Source organism: Peromyscus leucopus, chromosome 19 (genome assembly GCF_004664715.2).
Source record: "Peromyscus leucopus breed LL Stock chromosome 19, UCI_PerLeu_2.1, whole genome shotgun sequence".
NCBI classification, from domain to species: domain Eukaryota; kingdom Metazoa; phylum Chordata; class Mammalia; order Rodentia; family Cricetidae; genus Peromyscus; species Peromyscus leucopus.
The window spans coordinates 15337304-15359922 of record NC_051079.1 but is presented as its reverse complement, the minus strand read 5'-3'; the positions used below and the strand labels follow the sequence as shown (position 1 = coordinate 15359922).

The window sequence follows — 22619 nt, the reverse complement described above, 5'->3', positions numbered from 1 at the left end:
CTGGTCAAGATTCAGCACTCTCAGCACCATGTCTGCCTGTACACTGCCATGATCTCCACCATGATGATAATGGACTGAACCTCTGAACTGTAAGCGAGCCACCCCAATTAAATGTTTTCTTTATAAGTATTTCTGTGGTCATAGTGCCTCATCACAGCAATAAAAACCCTAAGAAAAATGAGTATCTACAAAACATGAAATGAGCTTTGGAGTGTTAGGAATACCAGATCCTAAAATGCCAAAAGTGCAAAGCATCTGTCTTTTCCCCCAAGACTCCTCTGGATACATGTGAAGTTGATACCAACTCCCTGTCTGGATCTGGTCCTACTCTATCCCTCTCTATCTCAAGTTCTATCTTTTCTAGAAACTATTTTTCTTCATAAAAACCTTTATCATAAATATTATTTTGATATCAAATTGACAATAAGGAAAATTAAAGATATGGGACTTATGTGGCTGGCTTTGGGTAACACAGATGCTAAGGCAGGAGCCTGTATCCATTTCCAGGCAACAGGGAGGGTTGTCCCCATTATCTTTCACTGCTGTTGTAAGCAGTATGAAAAGTATAAGGTATTAGGAAGTGAGAGATCACAGTATTTAGCTGTAGGAGTTGGGAGGGAATACTCTGACATGAAAGGCAGAAGTTTGAAAGGAAGAAATGAAGAGCATGGAGCTTGAAGCAGAGACTTACATTAACAAAAACAATAAGTGAAAAACCTCAAGGTTGAATATATAGTTTATTTAAGAAATATTTATTAAAAACGACTACATGTTGATACATTTCTAATGACTACTTTGAGTTATTAGTTCTTTTAACAGTCTCAAGTTCTTGTCCTGTCCCCATCTTATGGAGGAATAGCAGTGCACAGTTGTTGAGGGTGACACTGGTTCAAATCCCATCAGGTCTGCTGGACCTGTCTAGTCACCCTGTTAGCTTGGAAAAGCAAACCATCACACCACTAACACAGTGCCTCACTGTTCTGGAGATGAGTCTGGAGGTAGACTTAAGGACAGAAGGAATAAAAACTGGAGAATTTAATATTACAGAGAATTTAGGACAGACAGGAGAGGAAGGGGATGAAGACAGGTAACAAGTAGAAACAACTGAAGGGGTCTGGGGGTGAGTAGAGAGGGAAGAGGACATTTCTGGGAGGAAAAGACAATGGTTATCTTTTGTCACCATCTTGGAACAAAACACTAGTTTGTTTAGTTTTGATACTTCTGTTAAAAGTTGGTTCTGACAAGTGATTCTTGATGGAGTGAAACTGAAGAAAAGAACTTCCTGAGGATTTAGGGGACTTGCCCACTTCAAGAATGTACTTCACGAATGGATGGATTCCTTAGAAAAGGAGGCATAGCAATTTGCATACATGTAGGGAGAAGGACCATATCTTTCATCAAATTCTGAAGGGTATGGATCCCAAAAAGGTCAAGAATGTTGCCTCTCAGGTATAGATAAAGTTTATTCTCTTTTCTCTTTTAACTCTCGAAGCTTTTTAAAAGTTAAGTTTTCAAAAGCCATGTTAGTTTTTAACTATATTTGTTCCTTTGATAAATTCTGACTTAATATTAAGTGTGTCAGCAATGCTGTAGCTCTATGTATTCATAGAAATACACAACTTTATACAATTAGAAACACAAATACATACAAAGATGTTATATGTTTTAAAAAACCTAAGTTCTAGGAAGAATGTTAGGCTAATCAAGTTTCTATATAAATGCCTGTGTTTATTCATGTGTGAACATACTTATATTTTTTTGCAAATAAAGATGAATGGGGCTATTTCCTATTTCTATGTAGCTGGGTTTGTCTGCCTATCCATTAGTCAACTGTTGTAGAATATTATTTTAACTAGGCAAAGATGTGTTACATTTTTTATGGTGTGGAATATTACTTTAATTGTGTACATTTGTCTGTGCTGCATTTGTTTAACGATGTAAGGATGTGTGTTTAATTATGCAAAAATATGTTGCATCTGTTTCACCTTGCCTGCCTTAGGCAACTGATTAGTCTAATAAAAAGTTGAATGGCCAATAGCTAGGCAGAGAAAGGATAGGCAGGGCTGGCGGGCAAAGAGATTAATATGAGGAGAAATCTAGGCTAGAGGAATGAAAGGAAGAAGAGAGGAGAGAACGAGGGAGACACGGGGGGAGGGGGGCAGCCATCAGCCAGCTAGACATAGAGAAAGAGAGAAAGTAAGAAAAGGTAAAAAGCCCTGGGGCAAAAGGTAGATAAAAAGAAACAGGTTAACAACTTAAGTTAAAAGACCTAGCCAGAAATATGCCTAAGCTAGGCCGAGCATTCAAAACTAACAAGTCTCTGTGTCATGATTTGGGAGCTGGTTGGTAGCCCCAAAGAAAAAGAGGCTGATATAATCAACATTTCTGATAAATTTTTTTATGGTGTTCAAAGATTAAGAACTTCTGCTTCTCTGCTCGTTATTAAAAACAGCTGAATTACATCATATGTTCAGTTTAGCTTGAGGAATATATATGTATACACACACACACACACACACACACACACACACGTATACATACATATACATACAATGCTGGCATAACCTTTCCCCAGGTCAAGGGGCAGCACTGGTGGTCAGGACACCTCCAAGTTCTGTCCTCAGTCATGGTATCTTTGTTTCTCAGGGTCAAGCACTTTTTTGATTATTATTTCCCTTCTGTTCTCTATAGTTTTAATACGGATTTTGTTTAAAAATGTTCTTTGGCATTGTTGCTCTTGATTTTCATGAAAACTAAAAGAAGCTCTTCAAGTTTATTTCTGCTGAGGACTGTGTATATGCAGCTTGTTCTCTTTGCTAAGTCCTCTTCTGTGCCATGCACTATTGCTGTGGGTGGAAACTGGAGCAGTTCTGGTTTGGGGTGATTATGAAAAATAGGACTGCAACAGAAGCTCCCAGTGATTCACTGAAATGCACTATTTCTTTCTTGCCAGCGGCGAGCTATACTACATTCCTCAGTTTCTTCATGTTTCAGGTGTGGTCAGGTTGAAAAAATACAAGATGTTACATGCGCCAATCACAGCCTGTCCTCTAAAAATGTTCCCAGTTTCTGCCACAGAGCCTACTCTTCCTCTTCCTTATCTAGCACTGTGGCGGGGTCTTAGGTTTTGTGGGCCAGATGACTAGTCACTATGTTCAACTCTGTGATAGTAAAGTAAACAAACCTAGGCAGCATGTAGACAAAAGGCACAGCTGCATTCCAAAGAGCTTTACTTAAGAGTGTACTGGATGTGGAGACAGTTCAAGTCCTTTGCCTTGTTTTTAAAAGTGGGGGTTTCAGTTTTACAGTTGCATATGATATTCTCTGTAGGTTTTACACATAAGTTCCTCTAATTGCTTAGGAAATCTCCCACAAAAGATTTTTGTTAAATGTGTTTTCCTCTGTCGACCCGGATGACCGTGTGGTTTTGCCTTCGTTCTGCTAATGTGGTGCATTTACATTGATTGATTTTTTTGAGTTGAGTCACCTTTGCACTCCTGCGTTAAATCCCACTTGGTCATGATTTATCATCTTCTTAATATGCCGCTACATCCAGCTTGCTACTGTTTTTATTTAGGCTACTTCCATGCATATTTATAATAGACATTGGTCTACAGTTTGTTTCACGGTTGTCTAGTTCCAGCATTGGGGACTCTTAAAGTAAGTTCAGATGTATACCTTCCATTCTATTTTATGGAAAGTTTTGAGAAGCATTTGCTTTCCTTTTTTCTGTTTTTTTTTGCTTTTGTTTTTGTTTTTTCAAGACAGAGTTTCTATGTGTAACAGCCCTGGCTGCCCTGGAACTTGCTTTGTAGACCAGGATTGTCCTTGAACTCACATAGATCCACCTGCCTCTGCCTCCCAAGTGCTGGGATTAAAGGTGTGTGCCACCACCACCTGGCCACTTGCCTTAGTTTTTAAAGACCTGGTGAAATTCACCACTGAAGCTATATGGTTCTGGCTTCTTCAGGAGAGTTTAAAAAATGATTGTTGTTGGAGTCTGGTAGTTTGTGTGTTCATTTTATCTAGGTCTTGTAGCTTCTTGGCTTTTATTATATATTTTTGTCTCAATGTTGCTTTCTTATCCTAGGAAAGAGCAGCATGTTTATTTGGCTTTCAAAGTTTTCACAGAATATCTTATGAAAGTTGAGCATTAGGCAAAACAAAGCAAGGCCTGTGTTAGCATTTTGGGGAATCTACAGGCAGGTCAAAACAGACCCCTGATATCTGAACCCAGGATTCTGCTTCCACAGAGATCAGGGTCTCTCATCTGTGCTTAGGCTGACATCTCAGGACTGATGCCATCCTAGGGCAGGGGTTCATCAATGCTAAGAGTCACAAAGTTCTCCTATGGTATTTCTGTAAAGCCTTGCTTTCTGAAGAGTTCTGATGAGGTGGATTCTTAATTGTGTGGTCTTTGATGTTTCTGGATGAGGGTGAGCATCTAGGCTTATCCATACCACTGTATCCACTGACATGATAAGAAAATTTGACACAAACATTACAACCACACATACTCCAATATCTCAGCAAATAATCAAATCAATGAATGAAAAAACATGATTATCATGGTTTGAGTGGGAAATGTTCTCACAAAAGTTCATGTACTGAAAGGATGGTCTCTAGCTAGTGATGCTATCTTTGGAGGTTCTAGAAACATTAGAAAGTCATGGGGGATGGGAGTAGAGGACATATTAGTACATCCCTGATCCCTTTCTGTCTCTTTCTCTACTTTCTACATCTCAAGAAATGTACAGTCTCTACACATGCTCCTCTCACCATGATGTTCTGCCCAAGTGTGGCAGCCTACTGGAAAATCCCTGCTCTGTAACACTGATTTTCTTAGGCGTTTGGTCATAATGATGCAATAACTAATACAATTTTATCTCAACTGATGCAGAAAAATTAGCTTTGATGAAACACCCATTTATGACAAAGCCTCTCAACTATCTAGAGGGACTTTTTCGACCTGATAAAAAACAATTACAAAAAAGCACCCGTAAGATCATACTTAGTGGGTGCAAGATTGTCTTCTCTGAGACCTGAAACAGGTATGAAAATATACTTTTACCATTTTTGTAGGGCCCTGGCCTACCAATTTGAGTAACTGTTGCCTGCTTGACAACCTTGACCATGTCCTCCCTATGCAGATTCCCTGCTGGTTTCCTTCTTCCTGAGTGCTCACCAGAGGTTCTTTGTTTGTGTATCCTGCATTTGGTGTAAACAGCTTAGATGCAAGAATGTAGAACATTGGGTAGCGAACTTCTGCCCTCTGGGGATCCTCTATTGTGCTGTAAGCCTGTATTTAAGGTTTCTTCCCTCCTTCAATAAACGACATTCGGCATTCTGCTGTGGCGAATGACTCCTGTTTCTTGCCTCTATTTTTTAATCCACAGCTCCTTGCTCAGACATGGTGAACAGGTGGCGGTAGTGTGGGTGCTACTGCAACACATTTTATTTATTGGAATGGAACCTCTAGGCAGTCAACAACAACAAAAATAAAAGCCTTAATTATAGAAAGAAAGAAGTTATTTATGGACTAGCTATATCCCAGTCCTAATCTCCAGTAATCTTTAAAACTTATTGTACATGGAGAAAGGGCCTTCAAAGAGGTCATCAAGGGCCAAAGAAGTCACATGAGTGGGTCTTAATTCAGTATTGCTGAAGTGGTGGTATCTTTGGAAAGAGAAGAGACGCCTGGGAGGCAATATATACAGAAAGGACCATGAGAAGTCCCAGTGAGAAGAAAGCCCTCATAAGCCCAGGGAAGGGCCTTAGGGAGGGATCTGATTAGCAGAAAGCACGGGGAACTTTGGTAACCAGGGAAATGCACTACATAGGAACTGGTGATTACATGGGTGTAAAACAATTGTCAGACATATCAATCTGTACATTTAAGACCTGTGCAACTGTATTGTATATAATTAAACTTCAATTAGATTAAAAGGAAATGAAATAATGATCATGGTTTTCTTGACTTCTTAGGCACTGCTATTTTAAGGCCTCACTATAGTCTTTCTCTTTGACATTAGCAATCAATCATCATAAGGACTCTGAAGGGGTAAGCATATATTTTGCTTAAATCACTAAATCACTACAGGCGCTGAGGTCAAAAGGTCTAACTGGTTAAGTCCTTATTTTGGGAAAATAAAACAAGGGAAGAAAAGGAAAAATCAATATATTTAATGTTATGTTAATTCAATCAACAAATATATGAGGACCTACCATGTGTTAAGACATGGAAGCATACATGTTTTTGTCTAGTGATAGAAGACGGGATATATATAACAAATAGGTAAAGTAGATGGCATTTTGCAGAATTCCTTTTAATTATAGAAGATGGAAAGTGTAGATGCTCTGGTTTAAGTGACAGAATTCAATATTTACAGCAAGATAAATTCTCTTAAACCTGAATTCCTTTTTTAGTGAACCAGGTAGGATGATTTACTCTACTGTCTGGATTTATTCATAGCACTCTAGTGTGCTTGTCTTCTGTGTGCAGTTGATAAAGACATCCAAACTTAGCATATCTTTTATTTCACACTCTGGGGATCAGTTTATCTTCTGATGATTAAATGTAAGATACAGATGACAGTAACAATAAAGGAAACATAAGCAAATGATCCTTAGAGGCTAGATGGAAACCACTTCTGTACTTGGATTTTTCCAACACACTTATTTCTTTATTTTATCTCCTGTGTTTCTCTACCACGGGTCATCATGATGCTCGAATCACTGCCAGCACAGGCTCACTTACAGCACTAAGGATTATTGTTCACTTCAGTTAAGTCTATAATTATGATTTTTCAGGAAAAAAAAGTGCTTCAGATCCTCTCAGAGAACTCAACAGTGATGGTAGCTGTGTAAGGTTAGCCTGAAAAAAATCCCCAAAGAAAAACATGAAGAGTGTGGCCAACAGTATCAGCTAAGATGAGATTACTCTGGAGGGAGGTTCTGCCACAAATATAAGGGATTGAGAGATCTGTGGCAGAGGAACGAGCAAAGAATATCCCTAAACATAGCAGGGACCTTTGGAATGGTGTTTAGCCAGAGTTCAAAAAGGGCAGTGCCACGCTCAGTGGTCTAACATTTTCATTCTGAAACTTCAGCCTCAGCCAGTTCATCGGCATCACAGGGAAAATGCCCTAAGTTCCAAGGGCTCTTGTGACAGAGGATCAATCATTTTCCAGGTAGAAGTAGTTCTAGAATGTTTGCTCATGCATGGGGAGAAGGAAGAGGCAGGAAGAGCATGTGTTCTCCTTGCGCATGCCTTCTAAAAGCTTTTGACCCAAGTTTAGATTTTCTAAAGTAGCATCTCCCCTCCCCATTCTATAGAAGGCAGTGAAAATCAACTAAAATACAACATTCTAAGTGTTGATGAAAGAAAAGTTTACACTGTAAGGTAATATGATAATAATGTACCCATTTTTGTTATCCTAAGGCTGCTCTGTTGAGTTGACGCTGTCCCTTTTATATGTTTAGCATCAATAAGGTTGTCAGAATGTTGAGGAGAACAGGAGAGGTAAAGGAGTGAGAGGCTGGTAATAAAGATTAATGGTCCTGCAGTAAATATCCTATATAGCACTTCATGATTAAATGACAACAACAAAAGAAACAACAGATATAAAGAAGAAATGTATACCAAAAGAGTCTGTCATGCTAACGAGAGGAAAGCAATTAAGGATGTGCAACCAAGCAGTGTAACTTGGGCAGTTAGTGCTGGGTCACTGGCACTGTAATAACCAGGGCATCCAGACCCACAGTGCACACTGGGGAAGTTAATTCTCCCACTGGACTGTGTGCAGCAGCAAAGGCCAAGGCAATAACCCTGTCCTATCTCTAGTCTGCTCACAGCAGCTCTGCAATCGCCCAGTGGCTCATGGAGGCAACTTCATGTCTTCAGTGATCAGGCAGACCATAAAAGAAGAGAAAAATACATGACAATCTTTTCCATGAGTAGAAAAACTCCATGATTCTTGTATATCTTAAAACATGAAACTTTAAATTTTAAACTTTTAAACAGATGAGAAGGTTTTTGATATTATTTTCACCACCACACTACATCCTCCTGCCCTTTAAAGAAAAAGGGAAAAAGAGGGGTTTGGGGAGCTGCTGGAAAATAAAAGGGTGAATGAATGACAGGGCTCCTGAGAACTGCACATGTGTAACAGCTTCCTTCCAGAGAGGTCAACTGTCAAGCAGCACCACTGGGATTCACTGTGCGCAGCAAACAGAGCTGCAATGTCAGCCCACGGCACAGCACACGGAAGGGTTCCAACTCCGGGTAGTCAAAAATGACTGTGTTTCAAATGAGAAATTGATTTTTTGGGGGATACCAGCCTTTTCCAAGCTTCTGGCTTCTGTAGCTGGGACAAGGAGAGGTTTGCCTCCAGCACAGGTAGGCTGTCCCCGTGGTGCCTGGCAAGTGTCTTTAAGGGATGCTGTCTAACACTGCGCGACTCTCAACCAGCCACGCCTGCTATTTCTCCCATGCTGGTTTGCTACAGTTTCTCATTTTGCCATTTTAGTGCTGGCACACAGCACACATGTGTTGGTAAGTCAACAGAAGATTATGTTAAGCCTCAAAGCATAACCACTAGACCAGTTCTGACTGGAACCTCACTCTCAAGTGCAACGGCAGGAATAAGGAGAACCAAAGTAAAGGTTTTCCATCGCTGAAAGACTATTGCCAGAGAAAGAAAGAGGCTATCTCAGACAGTAGGTCTTCTCAATTTCATCTTTGTCTTAGGTAGCAATAATGCCTAAAAGAAAGCTTTAATGTTGTCTGTCTTCAGGGGAGCTCTGTAGAATATTTGCCTTAATGCCAAAGGGAAATTGTGGAGTTTCCCTTTTGAAGTTTGGAAAAATTGTTACCTCTTAATTGCCTGGAAGAGGATAAAGTGATTTCTAGATTACTGGCAATTAACCCTCAGAACGCAGTAAAGCTGGCAGCAGCAGGTGGGGAAAGCAGAGAAAGGTACATGTGAAATTTTCTCATGGAGCATACCTATTCTCAAATAAATAAAGCAAATGTGAGAGTTGATGCAGAGATTATGAACAGTTGTATAATATTGTGATGATAATACCACCAAGCTGACAAACACTACCCAAAGATCAGCTTTGGATTACAAACTGCCAGGACAATTTCAAGATGGCTAGCTGAGATGATCCAGCCTCACAGACTACTCCAGCAAGGAATTGAGACAAGCCTTGCATTTACCCATCATGCAGAAACTGGACAATAAATAATACAGCTAACTCTCCCAGAACTTGACAATTAACCCAAAAATTTTCTTTTCAGGATCCCCTAAAGATGCCTTTGCCCCCAGACAGCAGGAAGTAACTTTAAGAACACGATGCCCACACTCCCAAGAAGTGGGGTGGGTGATTTTTGGTCTTTCAATGGGTTATGGATGATTGTCATTGTTTAGGATGGTTGGTTACAAGTTATTAATTGATAATAGTCAGGAAAAAAGCTAAACAAAGGAAATTAGATTTGGGGTTCTTGTTTTTTTTTTTTTTTTTTTTTTTTTTTTTAAAAAGAGGATATAGATAAGAGGGAGATTACTGAATCTACTCTGAAAAAAAGATACAGAAATGAGAATAAAGGGTAGATTATTGAATTTACTCTGAAAAGAAAAAAAGAGAATATGGATATGATAAGATAAAAAGATAGATTACTGAATCTACTTTTAAAAGGCAACTACTAGTTTTAAATATTTTACATTGGATTGGATGATGAATCTGTCAGCAATGCTAGGCCTGTGGGCCAAAGATGGATGCCCCAATATTTCAGAAGAACCTTGGGTAACTGTCCAGACAGCCAGCTGTTTCTGTAATTTCTCACAATTTTTTGGAAGTCAGTTGTTTGCCCGTCCTGTTTACTTAGGTAATACTATTTCCTTCTCAGGTCTCTGAGGCAGTTAAAGATTAGATAGTTATAGTTTTTCTTATTAACAAATTCAGAACAGAAACTCACTAAAGAGGTGTAAAGTGTAATAGTCTGAAAGATATCAAAAGATAGTTTTCGATTGGTAATACAAGTTAGGATAGAAAGTGAATTAGGGACATCCTTTTGGACTCACCAAGATAGGATAAATAATGGAGTTTTTTGTTTGAATTTGTCAAATGTTATTGAAATGGACATTGTTAATGTAATTCTTGGCTGTATATAGTATATATACTTATGGTACTTATTATATATAGTTTTTCTTATATTTGTTATAGCCTTCTTTTATTATTCTAGACAAAAAAGGGGGAAATGTGGTGGTACATTATATTGTGCACCCTATTAAACTTATCTGGGGATCAGAGGACAGAGCCAGCCACTGATTAGACATAGAGGCAAGACAGTGGTGGTACATACTCTTAATCCCATCACTCAGGAGGCAGAGATCCGTCTGGATCTCTGTGAGTTCAAGGCCACACTGGAAACACAGCCAGGCATGGTGGCACATGCCTTTAATCCTAGCACTTGAGATCTCATGCCTTTGTTACCAAGTACTTGGGAAGCATACACACCTTTAATCCCAGCACTAGGAAGGAAGTAAAATGGCAGGGCACAGAAAGGTATATAAGGTGTGAGTAAACAGGAAGTTTTGCTCTGGAGGCTGAGGAGTTGGTAAGGTGAAGTTGGCTGTGGCTTGTTCTGTTTCTTTGATCTTTCAGCTTTCACCCCAATATCTGGCTCCAGGTTATTTATTTATTTATCTATTTATTTATTTAATTTAATTAGCAATTCATGTTATACAGTTGATTGCTTAACATCCGCAGGAGAGTTTTCCTGGTAGAAGGAGTATGTAAAAAATCAGTTCCTGAGCAGGCTGTGAGCAGAGGAGGCTGTTTCCTATACATCCACAAGGAGGTTCATTCCCTTTCAAGTTAACCTTAGGGCTGTTGGTATAGACTGCACCAGGAGTCACCCCAGGGGCATCTTGGAAACAAAGGCCTCTTTCATTCATCATTTCAGTTATTTGTAGTATTAGTAACTCTTCAAAGAATGCTGCTGGCACTGTTTGCTCAGACCTGGGTGATTGTGTTTAGTTACAATGTAAAGGTGCTCATGACCTCCCTTCTACATTCCCCACATTACCAGTCAATTGAGGATTACCTATTACTATGAGGCCTTACTTTTCCAGATTTATGTTCAACTCCTTATTCTGTTACTCACTTTGACAACATCATTTGGTATCTGTAACTATACTTACTGTTCAATTCAGCTTTTAAAAAGAGTGCCAAACTAGACTGAGTGTCTCATATCGGTACTCTAAAAGAAAAGACTGTAGATGTGATTTGAGAATCTAGTAGCTGTGCCACCCACAGCTTTGCAGGCCTATGTTTTTCTGAAATGCTAACTCCAGCTAGCATAGTGGAAACCAGCTGCTGTCCCCTGGCTTGCAGGCACCATCCACCGTCCACCATCCTCAGTGGCTTCTCTTTCTGCTACTGCAGACGCTACACTCACCTCTCTGGGCTCTGCAGGTATCATTCTGTTGGCATAGCCCTTGGATGTCATCTGCCACATGTGACTGAAACTCAACTGTCTTCTTCTCCCTCCTGTGTTGTCCATTGTTTGGAGAGTTTTGGCACTTTTTAAAGGATGATGAGGTTCCATGAAGCCATCCTTCACATTTTGACTTCAATAAACTGAAAGAGGAAGAATAAATGGATTGTGGTAGGCACAGGGGAAGACACAGATTACATGGACATATCTGAAATCAACAGGAGTTGCAGTACAATTCATGGCAGTGAGAATCTTTTCCTTATTTTAATTGATATATAATTTGAATTTCTTCTGAATGTGTATTTTGTGTCTTGCTACAACCGTTTTGGAGTACAAACTAGTTTAATGATGTTAATCTTCAAACTGTACATTTGGAGTTACAGAAATAAGACACAAGCCTATTAACCTGCTAATAAAGCCGAAGAGTATGAGTAAGAATCAGAATGTCTACAGAAATAAAAAAAAGCAGGTTAAAGTGAGATCTGCATATCTAACATGTTTCCTAAGTACTAAAGATGAACACTGGGGATTAAGAAGTCAGCATATGTTAACTAGGGACAGCTCAACAACTGGAGGCCAAAGGAGGTTGAGTAAGCTGATAAGAAGGCACTGAAGTTAACTTTGTGGTCTGGGATAGATGACGAGAAGAAAGTGAAGCAACGAGGAATCAAAGCCTGGCAGAAAAGCAAAAAGATATGTAGAATAAATGAAAAACAAGAGAAAATTAATGTGCAAAGCTTTGGTGTGGTGTATGTGAGGAATGTGAGACAGAAGGCTGCAGAAAAACAAGCCGGAACCCAAAGGCAGGGCACTAAGGCCAAGTATTTGCAATGGAACTACAACAGGTGACAGGAGCTTGGAATATGGGCACATGCAAGTCACTTCAGAAAAGTGGAGACATGAAGAACAGAATCTCCATAGCTACACCAGGGAGGGACCAACCACGCAGGTGTGGGAGGCTCCCCAAAGGACGGCAGGAGTGTGGAAACAGTCACGGCATGTCAACGGCCTCCTGAGATAATGATGGGAAACAATGGAAGGATGGAACCTAGTGGGACGCCCTGAGATCCACACAAGGAGGCAGGCTTGTAAGAAAAATGCCTGCACACTCGTCTCTGTTCTTAGCAAACCTGACAGGAAAAATGGCCTTTCACAAGCAGTGGTCTCAGAAAAGAGGCTGATTTTAGGCACCGGTTCATAGCCTGGTAGTGAATTCAAGTTATCTGGGAAAGTTTCCCTGGGAAGAGGATGTCTGGAGTCTCATCCTTTTAAGCGAATGGACTGCCGAGACCAGCCCCATCCCCTCCCTGCCTTTCCCCTCTTGCTCTCGCTTCTTTTGAAAAGCTCCCTAGGGCTTCTGCAATCATGGCTGTTCCTTTGGAAGATGACATCTCCTTTTGCCCAGCATTCTAAACTCTAAAGAAAAGACATGACTGCTTGATTAAGATGTTAACTTCTAAATAAGCTTTTCTTTTTCTTTCTCTTCTCTTCTCCCCACCTCCTCTCCTCTTCTCTTTTTTCTTTTAGATTTACAAACCCACACATCTACTGAGCTCCAGATTTCATCAGATTATGTGATGGTCTTTCTTAGTCTTTTGTGTTATGTATGCACTAATACAAAGCATATAAGCTGATATGTGGCTTAACTGGCAGGAAGAGCTGTTGAAAGAACTGTAGGAGCTAGTCCTGAAGGCCAAGATCCACTCTAGTGTCTGTCACAAGAACTTAGGAAAGAAGACATACACTCTAGATGACACAGTCTCCTGTTCACTGCCTTTTTATCTGCATATGAAACCCCCTTCATACAACTGCATTTTCTAAGAGAATTTTTATGGGGAAATGAGAGATTCACTTTCCTTTTCTTACAAAGGTTTGGCCGTTGGTGTGATTTCCTTCTCATTAACTCTCATCTTTGAATAATCTTTAAAAATGCCCATGGTCGGAAAAAGTTATGGCAGAGAGTGGGGACAAAATTCTTGTGAGAAGTGTTTATTTCCCAAGGGGGAAAACTTTAAAAGTCCTGAAGGAAGGGGTGGGCTGTAGAGAGGAATCCTACTCCAAACATGAGGGACTAGTGAGCGGAGGAGGATAAAGAGGAACCAAAACATTAAGTGCTCTCATGTCCCTGGGTTCTCTAAAGCAGTGGGGATCTGTGCCTATGCTCCCTACTATGGAGAATGAAAACTGACTACTGAAGACAATCTCAGACCTACAGAGGAGTCTATTATAGATATATTTATATCCTCGTACCACTCCCAGTTGGCTCTCGCTTCATGCTTGTGCTTAAATATGTCATTCCTCAGCTTCCTGACCTGTTTGCCAGTCGCCATGCCTCCCCAGCCATTATGGGCTCTCCCCATGGAACTTTCAGCTAAAATAAACTAACTCATTTATTAAAAAATATTTATTTTTTAAAATGCCATACGTGTATACAATAAAGTATAGTCATATTTACCTTCTACTTCTTCCCCCTCCATCCAACTTCCTTCATATCCTTCTAGTCAGCCTTCCCCATCTTCATGTCATTTTTTGGATAACCTACTAAACCTAGTTAGTGCCACCCATGTGTACATGGATATGTAGTCCACTGGAGTACGGTAAACCACCAGTGGCTGTATCTTCAGTAAAGGATAGTTCTCTCTCTCCCAGGACTATTCGCTGCCAACAGATCCTCAGTTTGGAACGCAGTCTGGAGATCATCTACCCATCTATGCTGGGATTCTGGCTGACTTGATCTTGAGTCTATGGTGTATGTGAGTTCACTGTTGTGACAGTTATGTCATCTCCAGAAGGCAGTATTGTTTTTAAACAGCATTCATCCCCATCTTCCAGCTCTTACACTCTTTCTTACCTCTTCTTCAGAATGTTCCCTGAGTGGTGGTGATGGCAGGGTCCTTAATGAAGATGTCCCATTGATGGCTTAGCACTCAGTCTCTTATTCTAGAACTTGGACTAGCTGCATCTCTTTCCATCGTACTAAGAGCCTTTACTGAACAAAGCTGAGAGCAGCCCAGGTCTTTTGGTGCTAGAAGCTGGGCTGAAGCACACTTTTTGATAATTTCAATTGAAGATTGCTTTATCAGGCAATCAAGGAGTAGTTATAGGATGGACATAAAACAAAATCTCAATGAATGAGCAGACAGGCAGCTTCAGGAGAGATAGTTAGACTGTAATTAAAACTAGATGGAAATTTTAGAACTGAAAATTACAGTAGTTGATATAAAAATTGGAAAATGAAGATGAAAGCATAAATGTTAAACGCATTTTATTACAGAAGCAACAAAAATGACCTAATTTGGAAAATAGAATAAAAAAAAAAAATTTGAAGAAAAATATGCAGACTCTCTGGGACCTTAAAGGCAATCCAAAGCTGTCAAACTGAAATCTTTAAGGAGAATTCATGAGAATGGGACAGAAAAAGTAACTAAAGAAACGTGTCCTAAATGTAATGTCAGAATATTTTCTAAACCTGGTGAAAACCTAATAGTCAAGTGGAATAAAAGCAAAGATGAAGAGGATTCTTCAACGTGAGAGATGTTAGTGACACACAGAAGAAAGGCACTGCATATGATGCGCTATTAGCATTACAATAGGGTGGCCAGACCACAAGAGGGACATCTCTACAATGAGGGAGGTAAACAGACAAACCTGTCACCTCAGGATTTGACTTCTCATAAAAAAGCTCCCCCCAAAAGAAGAAATGATATTTTTAAATTTTGTTGCCAGAACACCTGCACTCCAAGAAATAACAGGATGTTTTTCAAATCGCAGGAAAATGACATCATATGGAAATTTGGAGCTATAAAGAGAAGTGAGGAGCATCAGAAATAGTCCATGTGTAGATAAATATAAAAGGCTGTTATTATTTATTTATTTTTTTTGAAAAGGCTAGGAATACTCAAAGCCAAACTGGTACCACTATGCTGTCAGGCTTACATGTGCTGAGATATTATTATATCTATGACAACAATATCACAAGTAGAGGGAAGTAAATGTACTGGTACAACAGACCCCACTGTCTACACAAAGCAGCAGAGCGTTGCTGCTCCACAGTCATACTCTAAGTTAGGGAAGCATTCTGAATGGGTTACAGAAACTACCAAAAGGAACAGCTTGGCAGTTAACAGAAAAAGTACATTCTTTTCTCCTTTAAAGGGGAGAAGAAAAGAAGAAGAAAAAGGAGCTGGGCTTGGGGGTTCATGTCTGTAAATTCAACATTTGGGAGGATAAGGAAGGAGGATTGTTATGAGTTCTAGTCCAGTCTGTGCCACAGAGTAAGACCACATCTCCAAACACAAAAGAAATGAGCAGGTCCTTTCCTCATCTATATCAGCCTAACTTTAAATGAATTGTGCACATAAATTAGCTCTTGCTCATCTATTGTGTGAAGGCTGTTTGTGTGCAGGGCGGGGGACCAAACCCAGAACTCTGCATAGGTAGGTGAGCTCTCCACTTGATAACCAACTGTAACCACCTACAAACGAAGAATTCGTTTTCTCCAACAGTCTCATTGTGTTTACAAACCACACTTAGGGGCAGGCACTATGTCCAGCAGTAGATGGCCAACAGAAAATGAACTCAATGGTATTTTTGGAGGTATTCTTATCTCATAATGCTTTGTCTGGGTATTTTTTTTTTAACCTCACAGGTCTTCTGCTTACTTATTACGGTTTCCAAATTTCTTTTTATGGGTTTTCTGTGTGTGCGAATGTGTCTCTGTATCTATATGTTTCTTGTGCTTTTGCTTTAGCTTTTATTTTTCTATTTCTTTTCTATTCATATATCAGAATATATTGTATGAAAAATATTTTCAATTGAAAATAGAATCTAAATTTAAAAAAATATCAGAAGACACAAAAAATCATAGGACATATGCATGCATTTAAGACAAGGCATCAAAACAGATGTAGCAAAACCTGTTAAGATTAAAGAGTACTCAGTCTGGATTACCTCACTCAGGTAACCCAGACTGAGAAAGACAAACATGGCATGTACTTACTCATAAGTGGTTATTAGCTGTAAAACAAAGGAGAACCATGCTACAGCCCACAGACCCAGAGAGACTAGGTAACAAAGAGGGGTCAGGGAGGGATGCCAACCTCTCCCTGGGAAGGGGAAACAGAAGAAATTTCATGAGTGGAGTGGGCGGGAGGTAGAGTGGGAGAGTACTAAATGCATTTCAGGGTCAGGTGGAAACCTGGTTCAAGGGAACCTCCCAAGAAGCTACAAGGATGACTCTAGCTAAGACTAGCAAAAGAAGATGTATAGTCTGAACTGGCCATCTTCTGTGTCCAGGTACAACTTCAAGTAGAAGAGATTGGACCAACCCAGCCACATAACCGTCAACTTACAGTCTGTCCTGACTATGGGATGTGCTAGGGTAACGGTGGCCTAGAGACTGAGTGAGTGGACAAGAGATTCATTGACTGGCATAAAACCCATGCCAAGGGGGTAAGCCCACCCCAACACTGCCTGGAGCACCAGGACCCACAGGCTGGATGACCCACAGACCTAGGATAGAACAAAACACGATTAGATTAAAAAAAAAAAAAGTCAATGTAACGGTGCCTAACGATATTCCAATATACTCATAGATTGGTGCCTAGCCCAATTGTCATCAGAGAGGCTTCATCAAGCAACTGATAGAAAAAGATGCAGATCCACAGCCAAACATTACGTGGAGCTCAGGGAATCCTGCAGAAGGTGGGGAGAAAGGATTGTAGAAGCCAGAAGGGTCAAGCACACCACAAGAAAACCCACGGAATCAACTAACTGGGGTTCATAGGACTCACAGAGACTGAACCGACAACCAGGGAGCCTGCATGGGACTGATCTAGGCACTCTGCATATATGTTATAGTTGTGTAGCTTGGTTCTCTTGTGGGACTCCTAACAGTAGAAGCATGGGCTGTCTTTGATGCTTTTATTGGCTTTTGGGACCCTAATCCTCATACTCCTCATATTCAACCTTAATACCAGGGGAGGCACTTAGTCTTACTGCAACTTGATAGGTTGTAGCAGGAATCTTAAAAGGTCTTATTAATAAAATCAAACCTGAGGCCAGTTATTGGGGTGAATGCTGGAAGATCAGAGAAGCAGAACAAGCCACAGCTACCTCACCTGGCCAATTCCTCAGCTGATCCTGTTTCCTCAGACTGGAAGCTTCTGAGTCCTCATCTAGAAGGAATCTCAGCTGAACTGTGCTGCTCAAAGCCTAAAAGCTTAACCAGCTAAAAGCTTCTAGTTTCTGGTCTTCACGCCTTATATATCTTTTTGCTTTCTGTCATCACTCCTTGGGATTAAAGGCTCACTTCTTGGGATTAAAGGTGTGTGTCACCATGCCTGGCTGTTTCTAATGTGGCCTTGAACTCACAGAGATCCAGAGGGATTTCTACCTCTGGAATGCTAGGATTAAAGGTGTGTGTGCTACCATTTTCTAGCTTTTTTATCTAGTGGCTGTTCTGTCTCTGACCCCAGATAAGTTTATTAGGGTGCACAATATTTTGGGGAACACAAAACCACCACAATAGGCCATGTTTTATTGATATCCATGGGAGGCCTGCACTTTTCTGAATAGAAATGGAGGAGGAGTAGATTGATGGGTTTGGACAGATGGGGGTGGAGGTGGGGAGAGGGACTAGGAAGACAGGAGGAAGGAGAAACTGTGACCAGGATATAAAATAAATAAAAGAATTAATAATAAAAAAGACTAACGAGTATAGAAATTAACATCCTATCTTGGGGTTTTAGTCTTCCTTTGTTATCAATTGATAAAAATGGACAAAATTTCAACAGACTATGGAAGAAGAGAGCACATCAATTGATCTAATCAGCATGGACAGATCATTGCACTCAATAGCAAAATGGACACTCTTAAAAATGCACATGCAATATTGACCAAAACATCCTATGTTGGCTTACAGAATAAATTTCAATATATTTCTAAAGAATTAAAGCTAATATAATATGTAATTTAACAACAGAGTTAAGCCAAAATAAAAGTCAACATGTCAGAAAATCTGTCAAGTATTTAGAAATTATTTAACACACTCCTAAATAATCCACAGGTTGAAAAAAAAAAAAAAACCACAGGAGAGAAGCTGGCATTCAAAACTAAAAATTCTTTTTTTTCTTTTTTGAAAGTTTTTGTTTTATTTTATTTTATGGATATTTTGCCTGCATGTGTGTCTGTGTACCATATACTTTCCTGGTGGTCATGAATACCAGAAGACAGTGTTGAGATTCCCTGGAACTAGAATTATAGGCAATTTGTGAGCTACCATGTGGGTGCTCAGAATTGAACTTACTTCTTTATCTGAATTGGAGAGATAAAGAATCACTAATAAGAGGGAAAATAACTTCAATGCCTATATTAGAAATAAGTTTTGAATCACTGATAAAATATTATATTGTATGAAGCTACAAAAAGAGTAGCCAGGAGGGAGAAAACAGTAAAGAGGAGAAACATAAACAGACAACTAGGCCACAAGAGAAAAACAAGTGTGGCCACTGCAGATTAATAAAACCTCTATTTTCCCACATTACCACAACCTAATAAAACATGAAAATTATAGCCACAAATATCAGCAATGATATATAACTACAAAGTCTACAGACAGTGAAAAGAACATCACGAGTGTATCACAAACAAGTTTAACACCAATATAGTAAAATAAATTAAATGAAAAATGCACATTTCTTGTTTGTTTTTGCAAGAGAAAAACCAAATGGGTTTACTAATGCATGCAGTGCACATTGCAGGACCAACCCAACTAAAATGAACTCCAAACAGTAGGTTTTGCTTTTGGCTTCCTCCAGTGGGGAATTACGGAGAGTGAATTTACAGGAATAAACTAATGAAGCAAGGCTTGCCAATTCCTCCAGTATTAGCCATGTCTGAACTGGTAAGAGATGTCTTTAGTGATTAACCTCCATCCTTTATAGGTATGGGAGTGGAGACACCTTTATACTTTTAGGTTCTACTTTTGGGCAAATTAAGGGAGGGCAGTGAGTTTTTCTGACTCTGCTCCTGCTTAACTGTCTTCAAAATGTTATGCTAAAGAGGCATGTTTTGGAATGATGTATTTTGGTTTCCTTCATACCACACAAAAACATCACAAAACACTAAAATACTACAGAGGGGCAAGACGTAAGAATTCTTTTAGGATATACACACAATACAACAAACCATTTCACATACTATTTCTACATTATTATTACCTGTAACAGTAAAAGTTTCCCTTGCATTGGCAAGAAACACTGAAAAAATTGTTAGTCCCTTGATGTTCTCTTGAAACTATGCTGGCACTCAAGATGAGGAGCACTTAGACACTTCCCATTCCCTTGCTTTATTTAGGCTCTGGGAAACCAGAAATGGGCTCTCAGGGTGCTCAGGGTCAACTCTAGTGGATATATGCTGCAATTTATCATCATGAACCTTCCGAGTATCTAGCGCGAGGCAATCTTTGATACAAGTTGGCTGATTTCTGCAGCCTCTCAATCCCTCTGCATTATCTGTGTTAGCACTAGAAATGGCTTCCTTCCTAGAAAATTCCTCCTCAAGATGCTGGCTGTTTAACGTCAGTACTTCCAACTCCAGCTTCTTGCCCTTAACTTTAAGCAATCATCTTTAACAGGTCATCTCTCTTTTCTTGAATGAGCTTATTTTGCTTCCAGACCTGATTTTGATATTCCAGAACCATCTCAACCATCCGTTATTCTTCTTTTAATTTCAGAAACAGCTTTTCTGGAAGTACAATTGGAGTCCTTGTAGGTATCTTGTAGCCACAGCACCCGCTAGGGTTATCACTGAAACTGCTCCTACATTCATTTGTGCCTTATTGAGGACCACCGGTTTGTCTTTCACCAGTGTGCAAGCTGCTGGGTAGCCTGGTGCTGCCCCCGACTTTGCCAGACCTCTCCTCCACAGCCATGCCGACTTCCTGAAATAGGTGTATTTCTTGAAAAAAAAAAATCTTGATTGTCAAAAACTAAGAAGAAACAGAAAAACACAGATAGTTTTAGGCCTAGAAAAACTGAACTCAAGAGTCAAAGATATTTTTACAAGGGAAATGGCCAAAATAGCTTCACTGGTAAGTTTTATCATGTGTAAGAAATAAGTATTAGGAATCTTACATTAGTCCTTTCAGAAACAAAAGAAAGTACAGAATGTTGTGTGATTAAATGACACAAAAACCTCATGGAGTGTAATAAAGGAGTATTACTAAGTCATAGCCCACATGAACATGTGATACAAGAATTCTCAATAAAATGTTAGCAAACCAGACTCTAGAATATATAAAGTGTAGCACATAACGACCAAGTGAATTCTTCTGCAAAACACAATGTTAGCTGGACATTTCCAACTAAATCCAGATGTTGACCACACGAAAGACTTAAGAGAACAATCACACGATTCTATCACTACATATGACATCATTATGTAAAACCACAGAACATTTGACAAAATGCTGACGGAAGTTCAGCAAACGGGCATGAGGCAAAGGTTCAATCTGTAAAAGGGCTTGTTGTGGTTTGCTACCCAAGTCCATGTGTCAGGAACTTGGTTTCTCCAGTTAGTGCTGTACTGGAAATTTTTTCCCCAACATAATTTTTTTATTAGTCATTTGGGAATTTCACATGAGGTACTCTGATCACACTCACTTCACAGCCCTCCGAGGCCTGCCCCTTTCTCGTGCTAACCCTAAAGAAAAACCCCACAAGTCCAATTTGTGTGGCCCATATACTCACTGGAACATGGTCACACTCCCCCTTAAAGAAAACTGCACTGGAAATCCTGACGAGGTGAGAACTGTTGAGTTCGAGATCCTCCAATGGACTGAGTTTGTCTTGGGATGGATGAGAGCACCCGGCTTCTTTGGCTTTCTGGTTGGCAGGGTGATTCTTTGCTCCTGCAGCACTCCCATGCTACAAGCCTTGTCAGCCTCAACACTGTATTGTGTGGACTTTCCATGTGTAGAACTGTGAGCCAAAAACAACTCCTGACGCAGTTAGCCTGGTTTAGGTATTTGTTACGGCAATGAAAAAATGGATTAATAAACGGAATCTATGAAAACCTATATTTAATGGGCTCATCAGTGACATATTGAATTGTCTTTTCCTTAAGATTGGGAACAATGTAAGAATTTTTTCTCTAGCTACTTTTATTTTATTCCATATTGGAAGTCTAGACAAAGAAACGAAGCAAGAACAAGCAACAAAAGACATAAAGCTTGTAAAGGTATAAACAAACATTCACACATAACGTAATTGTGAACTTGAATATGGTAAAAAATCTACAAAACAGAAAAAAACGGCAGAATACATGCACTTAGCAAATTGTGGTACACAAAACAGAAATTTAAAAGCTAGTTCCCCCCCTAAATTCTAGTATTAAATTCAATGAAAAATATGCAAGATCATAATGAGATTTAGAAGGCATTACGGAATTAATTTGAAAAGATTTAAATAAATGTAGAGATAACATGATTTCACTGTCAATATTTTGAGTACGTTAGTTATCCCCAATGGATCAAATCAAAATCAAATTTAATTTCTTCAACAGAAATTAATAAACTAAGTGTAAGCAGTAAATACCTAGAATAGCCAAGAGAATTTTCAGTAAGAAAAAAATGTTAGAAGACTTATTCTATATGATTTATGTATTTACTATAAAGCTGAAATAGTGAGCACTCCATATTATAGACATCTGAATGAGCATAACAATCAACATTGCCCTATGTATATGCCCTGGATATTCAGTTGACTTCTGACAATGTATCACACAGTTTAATGAAGAAAAAAACTTCAATAAATAATGCTTAAATAACTGGGTATCTGCACAAAGAAAGAATGAGTCTTGAGATTTATCTGGAAGTAATTTGAATGTCTATCAATAGAGGAAGTGAAAATCAGTAGAGGTGCACTTATACAGTGAATTGCTATTAAGAAATAAAAAAGCAATGGATTATTGAAACATGCAATCAAGTGTTTATATTCCTCAAACCTTGTGACTAATGAAAGATACCAGATATATACATATTATATGATTTTGTTCATATGAATATTTAGACCATGCAAAACAATCTGAAGTGACAGCAATCAGTCTGCTGGTTGTT

At 39.4% G+C, this 22619-nt stretch overlaps 1 protein-coding gene across 5 annotated transcripts in view; it reads right to left on the bottom strand.

Annotated features, from left to right (window-relative positions):
* Positions 1-22619, bottom strand: part of Kiaa1328 (KIAA1328 ortholog) — a 284149-nt gene that overhangs the window by 44762 nt on the left and 216768 nt on the right. For all 5 annotated transcript variants that reach the window (XM_028867149.2, XM_028867152.2, XM_037197016.1 and 2 more), the window contains one exon: positions 11465-11646. In XM_028867149.2, coding sequence (XP_028722982.2) covers positions 11465-11646 — 182 coding nt within the window. The remainder of the gene's footprint in view (positions 1-11464; positions 11647-22619) is intronic.